At 39.7% G+C, this 23,756-nt stretch overlaps 1 protein-coding gene across 1 annotated transcript in view; it reads right to left on the minus strand.

Annotated features, from left to right (window-relative positions):
* Positions 1–3,640: 3,640 nt before the first annotated feature.
* The window catches only part of adgrv1 (adhesion G protein-coupled receptor V1), a gene marked incomplete at its 5' end in the record, with an annotated part of 90,227 nt that continues 70,111 nt past the window's right edge, over positions 3,641–23,756 (minus strand). The window contains 4 exons of the mRNA XM_079221680.1: positions 3,641–4,044; positions 9,640–9,817; positions 12,217–12,402; positions 18,111–18,232. Of these exons, the coding sequence (XP_079077806.1) occupies positions 3,926–4,044; positions 9,640–9,817; positions 12,217–12,402; positions 18,111–18,232 (605 nt within the window). The 3' untranslated portion in view covers positions 3,641–3,925. The remainder of the gene's footprint in view (positions 4,045–9,639; positions 9,818–12,216; positions 12,403–18,110; positions 18,233–23,756) is intronic.

The following is a 23,756-nucleotide window of genomic DNA, read 5'->3' on the forward strand; positions in this document are numbered from 1 at the left end:
AGGAAGTAGCAGCCATCTTGGTCAGGTTTGACTGATTTGTGCGATAGTTGAAACGGTTGTTATCTCAAAGAGCCTTGTGGGCCCTGGTATCTTCATGTGCCTATGCCTATGTAGCCTGGAGAGATTCAGGCATAACGTGATATGAATCAGTATTCGTTTTGTTGATTAGTATTTCAATGTTTTTTGGAGATTTACTGTGTATTATTTGTAACAACACCCAGGTATCCGACAACATATAAACAGCAGTATTTTTTTTAATCAAATTTCATTATGGTTATATTGGTGGTATTGCCTTTGAAATTTAGATAATATACTGGGTGAGGATAAGAATCTTATTTTTTCCTTCACCATGTCTCCATGAACTCTATTGTAATAGAAATAGCTTTACCTGTGGATTCATATTCCTCAGCTTTTTAACTTTCAAAGGAGATAAGTTCATAAGCTATTCCTAACCCATTTTGGGCATGCTATCTTAGGTGTTTTTTCCTATAGGGCTAGGGCTTATGAGGGTTAAAGGATAATACAACCATTGGAGATTGCTGTTGTAATACTAAATGAATGTTGAGTTTTATTTAAATATATAAATAAACCTGATGTAATTATTTATGAATTGATGGTGTAGCATCATCTCCCGCATCTGTTCTGAAAAGACCGTGAAACACAGCCCCCCAAAACATCCTTACCAAACAAGGCCAAGCAAGGTAAGAGAGAGATATCACTTTTAGTTGCTAAAATAAGACAAGCGTGATTCAAAATCCGGGGTCTTTCCATCAACAGGCGTTCGCTGTTTCCTTTACTTTGTCAGACAACCTTGCTTCTTTGGTTATTTTGCTTCACTGAGAGCTAGAAGTGCAGAGTCATCATCTGAGTATCCACACAGACAAATGTGTGAGAATCAGCTGTTGCCTGGTTGTCTGCTGTCTTATCTCTATTGTTCCCTCGAGGCACAAACCGATAGACAGGGCACACAGGCCAGAAGAGACCAAGGACTTTACCATAGACATGTTTGCCTGCAGTCTGGTGTCTCTGGGACAGAGGCTGGTGGGTTGGGACAATAAACAGTTTGCTGTGGCGGTTTAATTGCTTTTAAACGAGAGATGGTAGATAATTGGAACATTTTTACAGAAGCTCTGAACAGCTCATCTGTGACTCTGTGAAGTGCAGTAAACTTTCATTACTTTCATATCAGCCACCAAATCAGTGCCTCACAAATCTTAATATGTCTCTTTGAGGCATCCTCCACTCAGGAAGAACCAATTCCACTATGGTGTGTTCCACATTTTCTCATACAAAATCATTGAGAAGGTCCATTCTTGACCGTGGGAATTAAAGGTTAACAAGAAATTCTCATTATAAAAAACAAGAAATAGCTGTTTTACACTGACGTTTTTGTAAGGATCAAACAAACGATGTGTGAAGTCCTTATGAGGGAGGTTTAGAGGTGCTGGTAGGTGGTCCCATCTTCCCCATACACAAGCATGTTAACATGTAAACAATTACATCTCTTTATTAGCATAAGTCATTCTTTTCTTAACACTTTTTTGAAAACTTAATAGATCTATTTCTCTGATCTAAACCTGGCACCACGTCAACCACTTGACCTCCAGCATGAAGGATTGTGTACACTGTAGTTAATTCCGTAACTAAATTACGTTATAAGTCATGTCATGTGCATCAAGTTCACCAGTAGTAAGCAGTTTTTGCGCAGCAGTTAATTTAGCAGGCCTGACCAAAGGTCTGGAGGCCTTGGTGTTTCTCTTGGGGAGATACATTTTCATTGTACTATGGTTGCCCAGAAATTACTAATGTTGGTTTCACCATGTATTATTACCTTCGATGACAGAATACGGTCTACAGTCAATGCAGTTTTCTCTCATGGATACATAATGAAAATATGTCTGTGCTCTGATGTCACCATTATGGCAGTCTGCAATAATGCATGGAAATGAATTATTGTGTCCTAACAGCTTTTCTAATAGGTCCCTTGAAAACGCTAGATCACTATCAGACGTTCTTACTGCATAATTGCAGGCTCATTGGCTGCTGGAGAAAACACACCCAGAAGTGTTATCTTGTTTCATAGTGTAATGGTGCCTTGCTCTCCTTTGCTCATTAAAGCTTTGTTTTTCCTTCAAATGCCTGAGGAAAAACTCCTACTGAGGATGGGCCTCAAAAGTGATGTAATCATGCAGGAAACAGAGTAGACACGCACACCAAACATTGTTGTGTTCTGGGAAGTGATATGATTACACTGAAGTGATATGATTACACTGAACTCTTTTAAGACTGGCCTAAGGATAGGGTAAGGAGCCTAAAAACCTTTTTATTCAGGAAGGCATTTTTACCTTGAGTTAATTTATTGGCAGCTATTACATTCTTATTTTTTTTTATGGGTTGCTTCATCTATGTTTTAATCGGTTTTATTTGTTTTTACTATATGTGTGGCACTCTGGGATTCTTTGAAGAAAGAGTGCAATAAAAATGCATTAATATTATTATTATTAGTATGCTTAAGGAGAGTGGGGTTTCAGAAACGTCTCCACCTTTTGTGGATAAAGATTGCTCACTGCTGTTGCCTCAGGGGTAAAAAATTGCCACAGAGGTGAGGTGGACCGGAAAACAAAAGAAGGGAAAAAGACGCCTGCACCTTCAGACAGTTTGTCTTTCCCACTTACAGTGAGTTTTATAGATTTGAGCCAGGAAACACATTTTTTCTTCCCTTCTTTTATTCAGCTGTCTACAGTCTCGCCCTCATTTGGTTGCAGGAGGGAGAATGAAGTCATTAGCCAGTGGGAGGGAGGTCTGTCAAGACACAACCTTTTCTAGCTGGTTCCTGAGTGTCAACATATCTTCAAGTAGCACATTCATCTCCTCCTGCTGCAGTTTTCTCATTATCTGTTGGGATCTCGACCTCAACCGTCCCCAATGCACCTGGGAGGGTAGCTGTGACGATCAAGCAATCGTGTCAGTGGCAACAAATGGATGAGTCTCCTTCTTTTACTTGGTTTTCTCTGGCAAAAAGTCTTGGTCTTACTTGAGCAGTAAAAGTAACAAGCTGATGTGCAAACAGTAACAGCGGATGGCAGACAGAGGTTGAAGGTCGGTCCAAGGGTCAATAGACTTGGGATTCCATGAGGTTCAAAGCTTCGTAAAAGTTAAAAGGGTAATATTTGCTATTGCATTCACACCTACCGATTCTTCACGGAGCAGATCAAAGATGTGCCTTTGCTTAAAAAAGGTACGTTGTTAAGTGAAATGGATTCAAATATTTCTGAGGAGCTAAAAAAACAAAACAAAAATTTTTTTAAAATTTTTTTTTATCAATTTCATTTTTCTTATTTTCAGATTCGTTGCAGAACAGTCAGACCTTGCCATTGTGTCGAGCCAATAATCACTGACACAAACCACCCTCTGTGAGGGTGTGACCCATGACCCCACAGTGACTCACTTACATATCTGTCAGAGGCCGCTTCTGGTGGTAAACTGCCTGTATTTGACAGCTTATGAGTAGTAAAAATTAAATCAGCAAAGCCAAATATAAAACATATGGTAAATTGTTTATTAACAATGTTACACAATGTCCATCCTCAGCAGCAGTGGTTCTGCTGAGTGCACATCTGGCTATATCTCATTTGCTAGGATTCTACAGAAAAAACAATCCAAATATACATACAGTAAACAACTCCATCAAGGACTTAAAAAAATTAATTTAGTAAAACATTTATGTATAGGTTCATACATATATATAAATGGCTGTATATATATATATATATAAAAACAGTAAAAATTCCATACAGATTAAAATATCGATATGAAAATGTGAATAACAGTGTTTTAGTGCAAAAACATTTTATAATATAAAAATATTGTGTTGTAATTCTTTTTTGAAGAATAGAGGACTTGGGATCTGTGTGAGGTGAACAGCTTAGAGGTGTGTGTCGGCGATGGGGATTCGCCTCAGCTCAACTATTTGGGAGTTGGTTATGCTCCCTCCGTCCTGGCTTCCAGGGATGGACTCGTTATCGCTCATATTAAGGCCAGTCCCTAAAACAGACAGAGAATGTCAGATTGCACTTCTTTCCAAACACGTGATCTTTTCTGTGTTGTTATTTATCATGTGCAATAATTTCTTGCACCAAGAAAGTTACCATTTGTTTTCAGTGCCGTTTGTTTGTTTGTAGGATATCTTGAGAACTTCCAGAGTTCAATATATTTAGGCGAAAAATTAGGCCAAACATGCCAAACATGATGTTTTTTTGTGGATCCAGCAAGTGATGAAAAAGGATCTCTGTGAGGCGTTTCTGAACATTTTCACTATTTTGCATAAACTAAAGGACTCAATTCATTGAAAAAATTAAAATCACTAAAACATTTTTTATACAAAAAGGTATAATATTTTATATTATTACGGTAGATAACATGTGATTTTTTTCTCAGGTAACTACAGAAAAGAGACATATATTGATAGTTTGTTCATATTATTCACTTTTTTAGTGTTAACATTCCTATATTACAAAATGTATAAATTACACTGAATACCTGTCTCTGTCTTGATACAGGTGTTTATAACAATAATGGGAAAAAAGTTGAGGACTTTCAATGTTCTAGTAAGTGACACATTGCATTTTATAAGCATATTAAGAGTGTTGTCAATAAAGCAAAGCAAGAGAGGTGCTCGCTCTCAGCTTCCTTTTCTTTGGTGGAATGCTCACTTACAGAATAAGGCGACGTATGACTCCTATGACATAACCAGAAGGGCATCCAGACCTGCAGTCATGGCTCCTTCTTACACTGAGTGAAAAGAAAAAGCTGACCTTTCACAGTAAAACCAAAGTGTTAATGATCAGCTCTCTATGTAGAGTACATGTGCTGAAAGTACAAATGTGCTTCTGTGTGTGTGTGTGTTAATGGTTCACTAACAAATTAAGTGCGAAGAACCTCATTACAGCGCTACTTACTGACTGACCCCTGTCAGATGATGCCCTATTATATAATTTCATTAGCTAATTATCTGTAGTGCTAACTGACTGGTTGAGCTTAAACCAGGCTATAGCCTCAGTGTGACACGTATGTGAAAAGAGAAGGTCAGAGATCACCAGGGAAAGTGGGAAATGGAAGAATGTCCTTGTGACTGGATCTCAAGATTAGCAGAAGATTGTTTTTTTATGAAAGTTTTGAGTTAATGATCATAGATTGTCTTAGGGCTATGTCAGAGGCTTGCGAGGAGCCATCCGATTTCACTAAAAGAAATCTTGCAAATCTGCCTTTTTACTACACCAAATAATACAAACAATAACTTAATACAGCTGAGTTTGCTGATGAGGGGACCAATAAACCCCCTGGCTTGTTTGCTGCAGCCCCAAGGCTATTTAAGGTTGAACCCTACACCAGCTTTAGGATGGCAGGAAGAGGTTGGTAGAAGTACAGCTCAGAGACAAATGTCTTGCTGCAACAACTGTTAGTTTATTTGACACACACATGCACACGCGCACGCACGCTCGCACGCACACACGCACACGCACACACACACACACACACACACACACACACACACACACACACACACACACACACACACACAGTGTTGGGGTAGTTACTCAGAAAAAGTAACTAGTTACAAATTAGTAGTTACTTCTGAAAATTGTAACTAGATTACTTTACTAGTTACTGCATTTGAAAAGTAACTTCACTACTAGTTACTTTACTTTCCATTTTTTTAAGCAAATGTACAAATTAACCGTAAAGATACATAAACAAACATCATGGCCCTTTCATAACTTTATTTTCAATGTTCAATAAAGGGCATTTCTTAGCCTTTCCACATAGTGTATTGTAATTGTAAACATGTAAAACAAAATGGCATATAAAACTCAGCCATTAACTTGAACGAACATTAACCCTGTTCACACTGTCTGACCAAAGAAATATGTATCACTTTAAAATCCACAAACAACAGGACACACGAGGCTATGTATGGTGGGGACATTCAGGTCAAACAGCATAACACATTGAAAACAAGCTTTGGGAAACATGAGACTCCACTAAACCAGCTTGTTATAGGAATCATTGTAGTAGTTTAAGAAAGATAGAAAAATAAATGGTACTTTTGGTGTTTGGACGCTGCAGCTGAGCGGACTGATCGCTGGAGTTTCATACTAGAGTGAAGACGATCACAGATTAAACTCAAGTTATATATTAAATCTGTTAAATTATTCACCATCTGGTTAAAATATGTTCATTGTAGGTCTGAGCCACAAAAGGACCACAAACTACTGTCTTCTAAGATTGTATCTGTTGTTTCCCTCAATAACTTGTATTATGTATGTCATTAAAATCAGAGAGCTGGAGAGAGAAAACACGTTTTACAACACGTAATGAAGAGAAACTATATTTATATTGTGGGTTATTTTATAATGATGTCACAATCAGACTCATTCCGCCAGTAGAAATGGATCCTGCGCGTATAAGCAGGACACATCACAGTATATAAATACTCAATGCAGATTATTAAACGGTAACAGACGACAGAGAAAACATCTCCACTCTGACACTCATGATAACTGTGTCTTTATTAATGGAAGTAGTAGTTTAACATCATTAAATCAACTATTTTAAGTGCATTTTTATTGGAATGTTCGCTAAAAACTCTCCGGACAAAACTCCGTCAGCTGATAAAGCGACTAACAGCTGATCAGATGTGATCCGCTGTCAGTCGGTCGCAGTCATCAGAAACCTACGTCGCTTCACGTGACGCTTCAGAGGAAAGGACGTCTCATGTCCATTAAAACATATTTCCTCGCGTCTTCTCTCCGCGCTTGGTTGAGGGAAACGGGGATGCAATTTAGAGACTTGGGACGTACCCTGTGATAGACTGTTCATGCAGGAAGTGTCGTGTGATTTGCACGCCACTAAAAGAGAACTTTTCGGACTGGTAAAGATGTCTTGAGTAACGTAGGAACGCGCGTTACTGAGGTCTAGTAAAGTAGTGTAGTTACCAATATTTTGAGTGTAATGCGTTACTTTACTTCGTTACCTATAATAGTAATTACGTTACTGTAATCCGTTACTTTGTAACTCGTTACCCCCAACACTGCACACACACACACACACACACACACACACACACACACACACACACACACACACACACACACACACACACACACACACACACACACACACACATCTCTGGGTCTGATTCGGGCTGCCACCACAGTAAGAGGGTGAGAGGTTAGCTTTTTGCTAAGTGTAACACTATCCTCTCAGCCTAATCCACATTCATTAACACCCGTAAGTCCCTAGAACTCACACCTGCTAGGACACACTTTAAATTTGGATATCTCCATGGTTACAAGTTTTGTTTTTCTGGCATGCATGCTAGCAGGTATCAAGTGCTGCTACATATAAGCCTATGCTGCACGGAGGTACCTGAACAGACTTTGTGAGGCTAAGTAAAGTTTGATGCAGGTTTCAAGATTTAAAGCCTGCTGTGTCCCAAACAGGTCAAACGTCTCTGCAAAGTCAAATCAAACCCCAGGACGGGAGCTTGAATGGGCTCAAAGCCATCAGAAGCATGGTGTTGCTCAATAATGTTCATGATGAATGAGTCATATATTTTCTCAAAAGTTATTTCTCGTCTCCAGAATCCCAAGAGATTACTCGACATTTAATGTGACCTGACTCAGTCCCAAAAACGTTATGGTCTTTTCAGGTTGGTCTGTCTATCTTCATTACTTATCTATTTTCTCTCTAAGAGCGACCACCCACCGTACGTAGGACCAGACTCTCACTGTTTCCATGATGTGAGAGTAAAGCTGACTGGGATATGCTTAACGTTGAGCTGACTGACTCTTTTAAATGGTTAGCTGTCCATCAGAAGGAGTAACAGGGACTGGCAATGACATGTAAGCCAATAAATAGCATTCAAATCCAGGGATGAGCACCACAATATAATTTCCAATATTGGAATATTGATATAATTGATATTATACAGTTATTTAGCTATCCTGCAAATGCTAGCTACCTAAAACATCAAGTAAAATATGCCTTATAGCTAAAGTTGGATGGTATCAATTTAATGTTTGGGTCACTGCTAGAAAACAGTGATGACTACAGTTAATTTCACTAAAATCCCACAGAAAAATCCAAAATGCAAGATTATTCACTACATTATAATATAACTAGTGCTTGCTTTAAATGGTTCAAAGTTTCTTCATTTTGCAACGTGACACTAAAACCAATTTGTCAGCAAATGTTGGCAAATAAGACTCACCCTTTGAGATGCATGGACCGTTGTTGGGACAGTGCCAAACAACCGAATTAAAAAGATGTAAATTCAAAATTTGAGACTACAGCAGATTCTCAAATTAGATTGACGTAAGCGTCACTGCATCACATCTTTCTTGTACTCGTTTTAAAGTGGTTATTGTTCAGGTGTAGAGTCTGTCTCTTTCTGGTAATGTCTCACATTAACAGCAGAAGAGTCCCGGTGGTCTGAGGCTGTTTCTGGCTGTTGTCCAGCTGGACCTGATTCCTATTCAGACACTGTGAAGCAATTACTCTGTGATTTCAAAGAGCGAGGAGAGGACGGTCTGAGTGTGTCTGTTGGTGATGTATCAGTGAGCAGTTTGGGCCCTCAGCTCATTAAACATGGATGGTAACAGAGGGAGAATGGTTTCCATGGCAGCAGAGAGATTTAGGCTAAGCAGAGGAATGACTAAGTAGGGCTAATCGTAACAGATATTATATATAGTGTATTGTATGCACACTATGGAATAATCAAATACCCAGACACAAATAATGTCATTCAACCACCAAAGGCAAAAGTTTCATAATCTCTCTCTCTCTGTTATAATTCAGTCTAACTTTTATAAATTTATAACATCTTTTTGTATTTGCCTAAAGCAAATGTATGCGCCACGCCTGAATCAAACATTTTTTTTTATAGTGAAAGGATGTTCCGTTTTTCCTTAATGTTTAAAATAGTATTGTGGCCAACACACTCCATTGGACTGTGGTGACTATTTTGCACAATACACGTGCCTTTATTCTTATATTTTATGGGAAAGTACTGGACAGAAGTGTTCACAGGATGTTTTTATGCTCTCAGTCAAACCTTAACGAAAGCAACGTTGATTGACTCAAAACGCAACAAATTCATCTTGTTAAATGGTTTGAAGGAGAAGTTGTTGAACAAAAATGAGCTAGGAACCTGTAAACTCTTTAACAATTTGGTGATAGCACTATTGATACCAAAGAGGAAATTTAATATTACATTGAATCCCTGCCATGTGTTTTTATAGCTGCGTAATCTGCTGGAAAGATCTTTGTTCGTGCTGTTGCCTATCTTGGCCAGTATCCAATACACCTCAACAGGACCTATTGATTGAAAGTAGGCCAAACTAATTAATAAACTGAAACCAATGTGCAATATAATTGAGATATAACATCAGAGTTTGTATGCATCTCTGCAATTTTTGGGAAAAATAATAGCTGGATTTGAATTCAAGTGTTATGATGAAGATGCTGAAGAAATAGTGAACAAGAAAGTTAGGTTGAGTTTTGAGCCTGTTTGAGGAAGAATAACAATACTTTTTTGAGCTCATTTGTCAAACATCTGTGCTTTAGTGGGGTCCTCACCGGTTTTTAAGGCAAATATAAGGTCGTCAAACTCCTGCGACTCCTCGTCTGCTATGACTAGATTGCTGTTGATGAAGCCTCCCTCGGTGGTGTACGTCCCCATCACAGGACTGGCTTTAAACACACTGCTGGGCTGACTGCTGGGCTGCAGCGACGTTCGTTCCCAGTCTGCTGACACCTGAAACAGACAGATACACATATACATCCGTTATGATAACATACATGCCTGTCTTAGTGTTACTGCTATTGGCTGAGAACTTTGATTGAATTCATTTTAATGCTTTTATGTCTAATCACACACAATGTGCAATGTTAAGCAAAATAAATTATTTTTAAACCGTACTTAATGCAACTTGAAAATACTTAATTGGGAAAAAAAGTGATGAGATTTGTGATGATGACAATTTTCCTTGATAGCAGCAAAGTAATATAAATAGATATTTAAAATTAAAATAAATAAATAATTCAATTAATTTATATAGCACCTTTCGAAATTATTTTTCAAGTGATTTGCAACCAGTTACTTCTACAACTGTATACAGATTCAAAACATTAACTTCACATCAACCAGGTCGACCATTCTCATCTCACACACACACACACACGCACGCACGCACGCACACACACACACACACACACACACACACACACACACACACACACACACACACACACACACACACACACACACACACACACACATACTTAATTCAAAGAATGGCTATGTCTGTCAGCCGTGTAATCATGTCTGTGATGAGTTAGGGTCAGGCAGAGGGCATGTTGCAACAGCACCCCGAAGGGTTAAGGCCAACGGACAGGGTCACAGTGGGTTCATGAGGTGAGAGCATGGTCATTGGGTTAAGGGTTTCATGCTATATCAGCCTAACGTCAAGTAAATTATGCTGCCAGCACAGTGAGACAGATGAAAGCATTTTATTTAGAGTCCAGAAGTAGTATTTCTTTGTGGGGGATAAAGACTATATTCATGCATCCACAGTGAAAATAACAGAAGTGATGGGAAAAAAGATGGCAGAGAGTGAAATAAAAAGAGGAAACCGACAATAGGGATTTGTCTCACGAAAAAAGAATACAACATTATGTGTGAGTCACAGTCTTTTCCACAACAACCAGATAAACCATCATGTTTTCCACTCTGTTCATTTATAATGCATTCCTCATCTCTCCGTGTACGTGGATTAATGGGTGTGTTGTACAAGCTTCTGAAGCTTTCTGGGCTGTAACCGGTACACGGCGTCCCAGTGAGGTGAATTAAGCCACCAGGCACCTCAGATCTGTCACATCCACTTTAAACGGAGGTAGTGAGCGGATGACTCAAACCTTTCAATAATCTATTCAACCTTAAAATCATATGCTCCTATCCCTATTCTTACGTTGTTTCAATATTCTTTCAACCAATCCACTCCACAAATTGTCACTCATCGAACACTCACATCTTATTTTTCTCACTAGGCTGTAGCCAAATATCAGATTGGCAGGAGTGCTTTCATGAATAAAACAAGATTACTGGATTCCTATGTGTTTAGAGGACTTGAAGCGGGAGTTCCCAGGAGTAATGAAGTTAAACCTGCCTCCTATCTTCTCCTTTCTTTCCCTCTTTCCAGCACAGTCCCTGGTTTTCTTCAGGGATAAAGTTGCTTCGGACACATACTCACTACTAAAGCACTGCATGTGTGTATATACAGTATTTTTTGTGTGCTTGCATGCGATGTGCAGATCTGACAGAAAGATTGCAAAATAAGTTGATGTGTGATTGTAAAGGCTGACCATTTACAAACACATAATGTGAATCAGTCTGAAGCAGACAAGCCAAAATAGTGTCTGACTGAGTATGAACGTTCTCTGTGGAGTCCCCCTCAGCTGATGTGAGAAATGTGTGAAGGAGGACCAGGAATGGGCAAATAGAGCCATGGGAATGAGGGCATGGGAAAAAGAGGAGGGAGAGGACAACTGACAGGTGGAAAACAGGGAAGCAAGGTAAAGATTTATTTTTCAAAAATAAGTTTTGTATATTTTTACGAGCTGGGCCTAAATTCCATTGTTTTGCTATCATTCCTATAAAATAAGATTTTTTGAAAACTCAATTATGCACCACCATCTCTCCAATGGTGCTATGAACATTGAGTGCACAGATAAACGTACTCTCAGTTTAGCCAGATTATCTAAATGGTTGGAGGTCAATCGAAATGATTTAGAGGCTGTGGTACAGTAAATTGAACCAGGAAGTGTATTTTGGAATGGTTGCTGGTTACCAGATGTGTGTAGCCAAAAGGTTTACATAACCAGTGGAAATGATGGGCAAATCAACAAGCAGAAGATCATAAAAACACACATTTCCATATCTAGGATATAGTTAGGAGTAGAACATGAAGTGCACTGTAACTAAAATAAAACTGCTCAGCATTAGAGTATGGACATGGCGTTGATAAATGCTGTAAATCCATATAATCTAGTGTGTCAAAAGTGTAAGTATCTCTGATGGCCTATTTAGATCTGTGTGTGTGTGTGTGTGTGTGTGTGTGTGTGTGTGTGTGTGTGTGTGTGTTTGTGTGTGTGTGCCTCCTCCATGGCGCTGATGAGATTCTGAGTTGATTTGCTGATGTCGCCCCCCACAGTGGTGGGCCCCCCTCCCTGGTAGGTAGAGTCTGGACGGTCATGGCCGCTCATCTCCACTGTGTAACTGGCTTTAGTCGGCCAACACAGCTGGTTGTGCATGACGAAGTATACAGCAAACACATACAAGCCCTGTAAAGAAAGAGGAAAAGCATTAGGAACCTTGTCCACGGCTCTGTTTGTCTGTCAGAGCTCCTCAGTATAAATAATTTAAGATCAATCTAAACCTGTTTCATACAAGGAATCTGTAACATTGTTGGATTCATCTCTTTGTTCGGAAGAAGTCTCTGATACTGGCAGATTTCACGGTTGCTTGTCCAAGAACTAAATGCTTAAAATATGAATGTAGATATGTTAAAATTTAAAACATGAAAATTAATCGTGGCATTTCAAGTCATACTTCATCAGGATGCATTATTACAAAGCAATCATTAGCAGCAGCCTCTCTTCCAGCATGATTAATGGAGAATTACTCCATCATGGACCATGACATCATTGGCCCCCTGGTATGTCTGCTTCCTCCACTTCCCCGTCATTACCGAATCCTCTTGGTCAATAGCGCCTGGCTGTGAATTACCCTAAAACACCAGAGTGTCAAATATCACGGGGCCCTCCCGTATATCACAACACCCATCACTGGACGATGACGGCAGACAGAGATGGAACGCACAAGAATGCATGGCACAAATGTAATGAATGTGTGTGCATACAAGTGCGCGGGCACACACACACACACACACACACACACACACACACACACACACACACACACACACACACACACACACACACACACTAGCCTCACATACAGACCATTAGACATATGAAAATACTGTTAATTTAAAGTGACAATGTGAAATGGGTGTTAAGTAAGTTTCTGAACACCGTGAGAGACAGAAAAACATACTTTTCATAACATGATTTGGAGAGCAACTGACATCATGGGAGACATGACAAAAAGGCCTGTTTTAAACATTTGAGCAAGTTTGTATTCAAACCATAAAGCTGCATATTACCAAAACATGCATGTTTTATGACAGAATACAAGAAACAGCAGACCAGACAGCCAATCAACAAAGGACAGTAAATATTGTAAGTGTCCATCATTACCCATGTAACCGAGGGAAATTGACATAGAATAAGGATTACAAACAGTGATGGTTACATTCAACATTACAAGGAAGACAACAGGAACCGTAACTGGGAAATGTCTATTCATGGATGCATGGTAAAACAGGACGTCCATCTTGTAAGGTGAAAAAAAGAGCTGGAAATAGATAATGCATAGAAACACCTCAGATGTCTTTAGCTGTGCATTTACCAGGTGTTTCTGAAAGAGTCAGTTAACTAGTCATAAACCGTCTGTGAGTGTCATACATCCACAAAAAAATGAATCTGTGTCCGTGCATTAATGTACCGTTAAGGACAAGTGTGAATGAGCTTCAAAATGAGAAAAGTATGTTTGTTAAGATATGGGACATTTCAGGGTTAAGAGCTGGGTTTACTGTTGTGCAGGGTTGTTGAACTGTCTTGCATTTCCTGTGTATCAAGTTTAAGAAAGAAATGAACCTCCCTTGTGTGATAACATAAAACAGCCAGGTGTGTTTTCATGTGCGGGTGTGTATGTGGCAGCTAATGACCTGTGATTAGCACAGGTCATTAGCTGGCTTTACTACCATAGGCCTGTTATGTAAGTGTTCTCTGCTCACTGGAGAGTCCACGTCTTTAGAGATAGAAAGCACAGAGCATAAGGGGAGCAGGAAGAACAGGGGTTGGGTAAAGGGGGAAGCAAAGTTTGGATCAAGAGAAGGCAAAGAGGGACCATGAGCAGAGACATTTGGGGGCAAGAATGAGAATACAGTTTGGTGAAGTGTATGCATAGCAGGGGATGATGGAAAGAATAGCTAGAGAAGTGTGTTGTCTGTGATAGGTGAAAGGGACAAGGATCCAAATAATTTAAATCAAGAGAAATAAAAGCCAACAAAATCATCTGATCTGGCTCTTTTGACAGGAACGATTTTGTTTGTTTTAAATGGCATTATTGATGCAATATTCCCTTAAAGTGTTTTGTAGAAATAATTTTCAGTATAGAAGCAACAGATATATTTCCTCTGCATCCTTCATGGCACAAGCGTGGGTCTGTGTCTTCTTCTTCATAATGACACACATATCCTGTGTCCTATTTATAGGCGAGTACAAAGGTTGCATGAGTAAGCGTGGGTGGAATTGAATCTTAATGGAGCATGGTGCTGCTTCACTGTTGTGGATGTCTCTGTGACTGTGCCGACTCAACAAGGTAAGGTTTACCAGCAGAGGGGAGGCCGCAGGAGGAGATAGTGAGGGGTGGTGCTGCTGTGATTAGATCATTGTCATCTAATTTAGCCGGATGTAGTACATATGTGGTCCAGAGTAATACTGTGGTTTAATGGAAAACAAGGAATGGAAGGAATAAATAAAAAATAAAAAAAACTGTGGTCTATGCTTTGAAAAGTCTAATTAGTTCCTCATTATTGCTGCAAATGTGATCAGTTTCACCGATTGGTTCAAACGAATACCCTGCTGCAGACCAACGGTTGCTTTCTACGAACACAGTGCTCAATAAGCAAAGCCTAATCTGTACTCTGCATCACAAACTCAGTTGTGCACAGTTGTTACATCGGTGTTCAGTAATCAGCTGTTGGGAAATGTGCCACATCAATAACAACAACAAGGTAAACATGGAAAATTCTCATAATGGAAAATTCCCGGCATGAAGGAAACCACAACAGCCGCTCCACTATACTTTGCAGCAGAGTACAGTGTAACGACCTCAGGCAATGAACACAATAGAAAATTGAGGTAGAAAAGGGGTAGTTTGTTAATAGATGTGAAGTCTTCTTGTGCAAGATTTTTTTAAAGCATTTTGTAAATAGTCCTTTCATCAGAACTTCCTGCAATGGCACCAGAACACATTGACACAGAAATTAACTTCTTTCATATCTTTGATCGTTTATCAGTCTCATAATCTAATTGCTGCTCAGTGTACAGAGGGCTTGATGAGAAGTAAATGTTTAGTATCGTTATCAGGATCCCATTTGCTTTCATCCAACTTCCAATCATTCCTAGAAGTCCCACTATGAAACAAAACTCTTTCCCCCTTCACAGGAAATAAATTAAGCTTGCTCCATAACATGTGTTTGCAACTATGCTTGGTAACAGCATCTCTACGACACATGGCATCTTGGCAAAGCAGTGTTTTGTGAAAACTGGGTCAGAGGAGTTTGTTTACTGCTAATCAATGTCCTTGGACACGTTTTGGCTTTGGGGCTCTTCACCTGTCTGTTCCACTCTGAAGAATCCTTCCTCGTTCCTTCAGCAGACCCAGACCAAATCCCAGAGGCTCCCGTTTTAGTCTGAGCTTTGAGCTTGTTATGTAGGAGCTAGGATTGAAAATCAATTGCCATAGCTTTTTTTTTTTAAAGGCTTTTTATTATTATAGTGAGTTTGAAAAGTCGGCTGTGACGGCCAATTTGTCCCCAGAATTAATCCCACCTGAAACCAAGGTCAAAGAGGGTGTAATAGGAGGCAATCTATTAGGCTGGCATGAAGTCCTTTTATGTTTCTCCTCTCTCCATAGAAATTAAGCTGATTGCCGTAGAGGCAGGAGGGGACAGGTGTTTTATATGTGATCATGTGTAAGTGCATGCATATATGTTATTTGTGCAAAGGGAGATATCTAAGGATTGGAGGCAGAAAACTGGGAGACTGCGGGGGCCTAAATCAAAACAAGAAGGCATTAAGGTCACTACAAAGGAACAAAGGACTTTCATCTGAAGTGTTCCTACAGGGTTAAGGCAGGATTATTTTTTTACCTCAGTTGAAAGATAAATTAAGCTTGTGTCTAGAAAAAACAGACATCAATCTCATCAAATTTAGGAACGTAAGAAATGAATGGTCACTGAATCCCTCAGTGTGTCACAGAACTCACAAACTTGGTCATATAACCGATGACCACTTACTTTAAAGAGCACCATCACACTATTGGTCAGTGGAAGAAACTGACCACATGATGTCACAGAGTGAGACCAACTCTATTGGAGCTCATAAACAAGTGCTAAGTGCGACATCGACTGTTGGCGTTGACATCTCTTCTCTTCATTAGTCGCTTTACCAACAGGAGAAGTTTACTTTGGTGCAACACTGTTGTCTTTGGCATGTGGATGCCACATATCACCACCGGTTACCACAGACCTGTTATGGCACACTTGACAAGCAGATGGTGTCTCTCAGAAGATGACAGAAAAGACCACAACATTTAGAGGCTTGATATCAAAGAAAAGAGCATATTGTACCAAAGAGAGTGGATATCTTTGCAAAGAAGACATTATTGAGTTGTTTAAGATGCAAGACATTTCAACAAACAACATTACATTGGATTTACACCATTGATGGTCCCTGTGGTGAAGCCATGCTTCCAAACCAGCATTAAGTCATTATATGTGTGTATATATATATATATATATATATATATATACACACACTATCACTATATAAGTGTTCAGATGGTTTGTCCGCTCTTTCAGGCTTTCAGGAAGCGACAGCAGGCTCTTTTTAAGTCAAACAGTTTAGTGAAATGTTCTAACTCAACACAGAACAGCCATGTGCAACAAGAATATTAAAAACACAAACAATATGTCATACTAATGATTATTGATGACATCAGAGACACCGATATAATGTTTAAGATAATAAAGAATAAACTAAAAATAATCCTGATATAATGCATTATAATGCACACTGTGATCAAAACAGTGAGTCTTTTATAAATTGCATTTCAGACTTGGCCATGGATATATGTATTCTCTAATAGAGATTGTTATCAAATACTAAAACCAGAGGTATTAGCTGTGTCCAACCTTTAGTTATTGAGGATCGTCTGCTATAGAACTGTTTGAAGTTATAGTAGAGAGCATAAATGTCTGGGAGTTTACATCTGTGAAGAGATATTTGGTGATAGAGTTATCTCGTGCTTTCTTTATCTCCTCTGATACACAGAGCACAGAGTCAGGATGAAGACTGGGAGCAGCATTTTAAGAGCGGAGCAAACAAAGAGACAACAAAAAGACAAAAGCACAAATGGAAAGTGGAGACAGAGAGAGAGCCGGCAACGAGAGGCTTCAGAGAGATGTGACACAGTGATAACCCTGCCTCTCTCTCCACTCCTGAGGCTCTTTTTGCTCTGCCTCGGCCAACACATCAAAGCAGGGCTTCAAAGTGGGATGAAGTAGCCTCCATCACTCTCTCACTCTCTAAGTTAACAATCCACTCACAAATGCACGCGTGCGCGCGCACACACACACACACACACACACACACACACACACACACACACACACACACACACACACATACACACACCAGCTGACTAGACTAAATCATCAATATTTTATTTGTGTTATTTGTGGTAACTTCTAGAAATCTCTCTGATATTACAATCCATGAAATTGACAAACTACCACACCGAAGAAAAAAATCTGTTAATCAAAAATAACATATTATTGCGCCCCAAAAATCCCTGTGTTTTCTCTCCTGTCTCAGTGTACATAGTTTCTAAACAGCAACATTTTCTTGGAGGTAATAGAGTGCGTCAGGGCTAACTGGAAAAGAAATGCAAAAAATACAAACTCAAAATCCAACGAACTGCAAGCTTGAGGATGCATATCAAAACATGTATTTATCTAAAAGATTTTCAAGAGTGTATGAGTGAAATAACTGTATAAACGAACAAATAAACAGGTACAGGTTAGACAAGTACGAAAACACGTCAACAAACTAAAAGATAATCTTGTCAATGAGCTCACCAGCAAGCAGTTGAAGATGACGTAGAGGATGAGCATCCACAGGTACCTGTAGCCAATATGGAGTCCTGCCCACAACCAGACCAGGGAGATGAGCAGGAACAGGTAGAGGACCAGCGGCACCTCTGGAGCAAAAGATAACAACCAGGGAAGTTAAATAAAATACACAACTGAATGTCATCTATTTTATGACTACTGTAAAATCCGGTTGTTTTGGCGTACAGTGCTCTGTAGCACCTAGTGTTGGGGACTCCTCCTGAAGTCCACTGTCATCTCCTCAGTTTTGAGCTTGTTTAGCTCCAGGTTGTTCTGACCACACCAGAGGGCTAGCAGTTCAACCTCCCGTCTGTACGCAGACTCATCACCGTCCCTGATGAGGTTGATGACCGTTGTGTCGTCTGCAAACGCTATCTTATTTATAGTACTTTAGATGAGTACATGTTAATAATAGCTAATAATAGCTACAGTATGATTGTGCAGTGCACACACACACAACACAGGCACACAAGCATTTACTACTTTATACAGTAACGGTTAACATGATATAAATGATTAATTGTTTATGCATAATCTAGTTTGTGATATAGAGTACAGAGTAATCCTGACATGTTGCATGTTTCTGAAGCGAGGCAGTAAAAAGAAAGGATTGGTGTGTTTGAGCCAGCAGCGGGCCTCAGGAGCTGTTTAATGAACCACTCCATACTGCCCCAATTCAGCATCTGGGAGCACAGCCTTTTCTGCTACAAAAGTCTAAATGAGCACGTGTAGAGTCATGTGGATCCTGATTAAAGCCAAAACTAGTGCTTGCTGTACATTGCTAGAGAGCAAAAACATAAGTTTGGAGAAGACCTCAGGGTGCACACACACGGCACTCATGTATGCCAACAAGCAAGCACTCAGGGCCGCACTCCCATTTTACCCACTCAGTGCTTCATCTTCTGAGCTTTTGCCAATAAAGCTGTACATGATCTAAGAGCCAGTGTCCATGATTATTTAGCTTGTGAAAATGGCACAGACAACTGGCATATATAGCATGTTAAGCCACATGTATATCTTAAGATGAACATGGACATAGAACAGAGAAATATAAATCCCTCTCATCAATTCACTAGAATAAAAGGTATGTATTTGTGGCTGCTATTAAACAAGTTCTCACGTTAGGAACACCATACCATGGCTGCTGTATTTAGTCAAAGCCACAACAGGAATTGAAACAAACGTAGCCTCACTGGGGCAATTTATTAGTCCGACTGAAAAAGCGGCATCATTTTAAAAGGTGATTTTAATTCTTTAACCACTATTCTGGAGATAGGTGTGCTCCTCTCTATACTTTGAGAGTCTAAGTTTGCACTCAGTAATACGCACACACTAGTAACTACAGTCCTAAAATACTCTCACACACTCTCACACACTTGCCACAAAACCATACAAACAGTTGACCTCATGCTAAAATGCTCATGCATGTTGTTTACAGTGAACACTCACCACTCTGCACACAGAGAAACGCTGAATCACGTTTGCTATATTTGGACTGCGTCAAGTCTTTCTAAGATAAGAGGGGACCGGCAAGAGGTCTCTCTGCACGTGCCTCTAAACTGAGCTCCTCTGTAGCAACTAGTAACCCACTTTCCGTCAGGGCCGATATAGTACTGTCAGGCATACAGAACAGTATATCACGCTGCACACGTTGAGGTGAGTACTGCACCTCAGATTTGATCTATAAAAGGCAAGGACAGATACATGTATATTCCTTTAAAGCACTGCCTTTTGTACTATTCATGATTCATGGTGTGAGAGTTCAACACCCTCAGTCTAATAATGAAGTGGAGACTGGACTACCACTTATGTATCCTTGCACCTCCTCTATATCAGGTCGTGGTGTACCTCTCGTCTTGAAAAATCATTCCCTCACCTATTATTGGAATGGATAATTAGAGGACAAAACAAAATGAGCACTGCCATTCAGGAGCAGACTGAGTCTACTGTCAAGAGTGAGTCGTACCCGCAGAGAGAGAGAGACGCTCATTGCTATCCATCTTGTTTCATTCAGGAGAAAATAATCAAGGAGAACATGACTACAAGAATAAAAACTGTGTATCTTGTAAATGATTGTGGTCCTTTGCATTTGACATACTATTAGAAAAGAGACTCCACTTTATAGTCTGCTTGTTCAGGTTTTGTGTTAGCTTTATTAATTAGGGGAAGAGATTTGTTTATCAGATGAATGTCACAGATGTGATCATAGACGGTAAAAAAGGTGGACATAATCTCGCGCACTCTCCCATTGGTTTGCGGACTACTGTTTGAAAGCCTCGAGTTCGGCATTGTCAGCTTGTTTTATTGCAACCAGAAGTGACATGAGAGGGTGGAGCTAAGTACAACCGAACACTGAATAAGACATTTCTCAACAACCAAAATGTTACAATTAACTTTCATGAAAGGGTTACATTTCTAAGACAAAAAAACCTGACAATGCCACGCGAATTGACAATCAGAAGGTAGCTACGCGTATTTTCTATTTTACTCTAAATGGGACCTAAATCTAGTTAGAAGTAAGGCTATTTTCTCATATACGCAGGTTGCCGCTTGGGTGTAATAAACACAGTCAACAGAATATTCAGACCACACCTACATCCTGAACACCACACCCAACATGGCTGTAATGAGTGCTGCAAATGAGGGATGACAAGAAAAAACACTGCTGGCCTGTCTCCGATACATACTAAGGTGATGAAATGAAGCCTTAAATAGCAGAATATTATAAGTAATCAAACCAAACTGAAGAGTAAAGAAAGAAGAGGGGTTGGAAACAAGGTCAAGGCATTATCTTCCAAATTATCTGTTCCTCAGACACACATAAATGCTTCGATTCCAAAGGGAAAATGCACCACTTCAAAATGACACTGCTGAGTCACTCTGCAGTCTGCTGGTTCGTGTTATGTAGGACAGACTGTACAGTTCACTTCACAAGTAGGATCCAAACACAGAGCCCTGGCCCCAAGTTTGCACAAAAAGCCCTCACTGAGGTGCCACTTCCACCAGCCTGGCTGTTCCACTCTGCTCCAAGTTCTGCTCCTCTCACTGCAGCTCTCTTCTGACTGAACTCTCGTGCACTTTCTTGGCCATGTTTCCTTCTTCTCATATTCTTCTTTTTCATGCCTTTCCCTTTCCCCATGAGACTTATTTCCGGGCCGTGAGTCTTTATTTATTCTGCCAATACTCTAGTCATTGTTTTCCGATGCTTCAGTAATATTATTTAACACCTAGTCTCTTTGTGTTTCACACTCACTCTGGACATTCAGTGTTATTTTGGTGTATGTTTGTTCAAAGATGATTAATCTGCTTCAAAGGCTTGCTTATCCGTTGCTTTTCAGTGTTTTTCTTAGTCTTTTTCTTTAGTCTTCTCAAACTTTCTTTTTTAGTCCAAGCAACGTACACTTTTCTATACATCTCTATTTTTCTTCTATCTTGGAAACCTCTCTATCTTCCCCTTCCTTGGTTTGAGTTTTCCAACCATGTAAGCACATTTGAGTTTGTGGACAGGGCAGAGCTCCCACACTAAGAACAGGTTCCCAGAGCCAAATGCTGACTGACTGCTTGTCTTGATACCACTAAGAAGAAGCAGAAACAAGCAGAGCAGGCATTATCGGTTAATACATGTGTGCATATACTTGTATTTGTGTGAACATGCAGTAATGCAAATGTAAGTTTTTGCATAAACACATAAGAAAGTCTCAGCTCTCTGTGAGGGTGATGCTAAATTATGTCATGGGACTCTTTCTGCTTAGCAAAGCTAAGAAGTAAACAGTTTAACCTCCAATAGTGTAATTTCCTCTCAAACCCATTTGTCATTTCTCTGGACATGAAGGAGCTACTTTTCTCCACAGGAGCACAGGCCCCAGTTTACATCTGACCAGAGCTGGTTCCTGCTGTGAGAAGACAAACTGAGAGGAGAACGTGGGTTCAACAAATACAGCCGAGGTAGAAACTCGATACAATGCTGACATCGCTGTCACAGAGAGGTCAGCAGCTGGAATAACAACAAGCTGTAAAAAGTGTGTGTTGAGCACGCACAAACACCCCACACACGAGTAATATGTGTCTAAACTAAGTGTGAACATTTAGGCACAGTAAAAGCTTTGTTTTTATGTTGCTTAATTGCAGAAAATACTATGGTAATGACAATACTACTAAGGTTGCAAAGATATATTTTACACGTAAAAGTCCTGCGGTCAAAATCTCACTTAAGTAACAGATGTACTAGCATTTTAACACATTTTAATTTAGGTATCACAATTATTGAACTAATTATGCAGTATTATATACTAGACTATTAGATTTGTAATACTGATGTATGAATGTAAATGCAGCGGTGCATTAACTACAGTTAAGAATACAACAATAATAGTTATTCATTCAACTACGTATATGGTTTGTTGAAAATTGAAAGTCTGCTCACTTCTATACCAAAAGAACATCATGTTTTGTACACATCAATGAGGACTGTGATAAGGTCTTACTTATGTGCTTTTTAAGTTTGCTGGCAAGCCTGACAGCGGTAACAATGAAGTTTCCGAAACTGGCACGCTTCCATTCCGCTGACGTCAGAAGTCCTGCTATATCTTGCCCAGTGAGTTTGACATTCAGGCTTCTTACAAGAATTCACGCACACACTCGCACATATACACAGAGAAGCTCTCAGGCCCAGTTGTTTGCTACAGTAAGGCATTTAAAAATCTTGTTGACATTAATATTCACTGTTCCCTCAGGTTCACGAACCCCTTAGATTCTGCACGAATCTCAGTTTCAGTCCGGCAATGTCAAGATGAAGAAAAACATAACTGAATAGCATATCAAGGCGAACCATAAGATTGTTTTGTCTATTGTCTATTGTCTAAGTACCACATTGTCAGACTGAAACTGATCAAGGCTGTTGTAACAGGGCCTGAGACTTTTAAACCTGTGAAACCTTTTACATGGTAGAGAACATATTTGTTTTATTCTGCTTTGGACTCTGGACACGTTGAGAAAAAGCCTACACTGATACAGTATATGGCAAAGAGCTGAAAAGAGTTGAGCTCTGCATAACTACTACAACAACTAAAAAAGAAACCAGTGAGTAAATGCAGTGCACACTGTTTATGTTGTTAAATGCTCATATACAGGATGTGCATGTTTGTGTGGCATTGCGTCATTGTGCGTCCAAATGAAACTAAAGGTGCGACCAGAACAAAACCGTGCATGGACTTTGATAAAGAATGTTGCTGCCCAATATTGTAGCTGTTCTACACAAAATTTAACACATATTCACACCTCAAGGGTTGTTCTGTTCTCTGTGCTTGTGCCACACACACTCAGTCAGAAACTAGATTGCTGCTTTGAATAGAATTTGCTATGCCTACCTTTGCCGGCATTTACTCTCTCGAACTCTCGTTCTCTCTCTGTGTAAATAAGGAGTTTTAGAAGCTGCCTTGTTCGCTACGTTGACTCTTTCATCTGTTCTCATTCAACACACAATACAGTACCATATTCCAAGTCTCCTTATTCCTCAACTCACCCCAAACCTATCCTGTATACTTTTGATCTCTGTTGTCTGCACTGTCCATCACAGAACATTTTTCCTGTCTGGCAAACATCCTACAGGCTGGC

Source organism: Taurulus bubalis, assembly GCF_910589615.1.
Source record: "Taurulus bubalis genome assembly, chromosome: 8".
NCBI classification, from domain to species: domain Eukaryota; kingdom Metazoa; phylum Chordata; class Actinopteri; order Perciformes; family Cottidae; genus Taurulus; species Taurulus bubalis.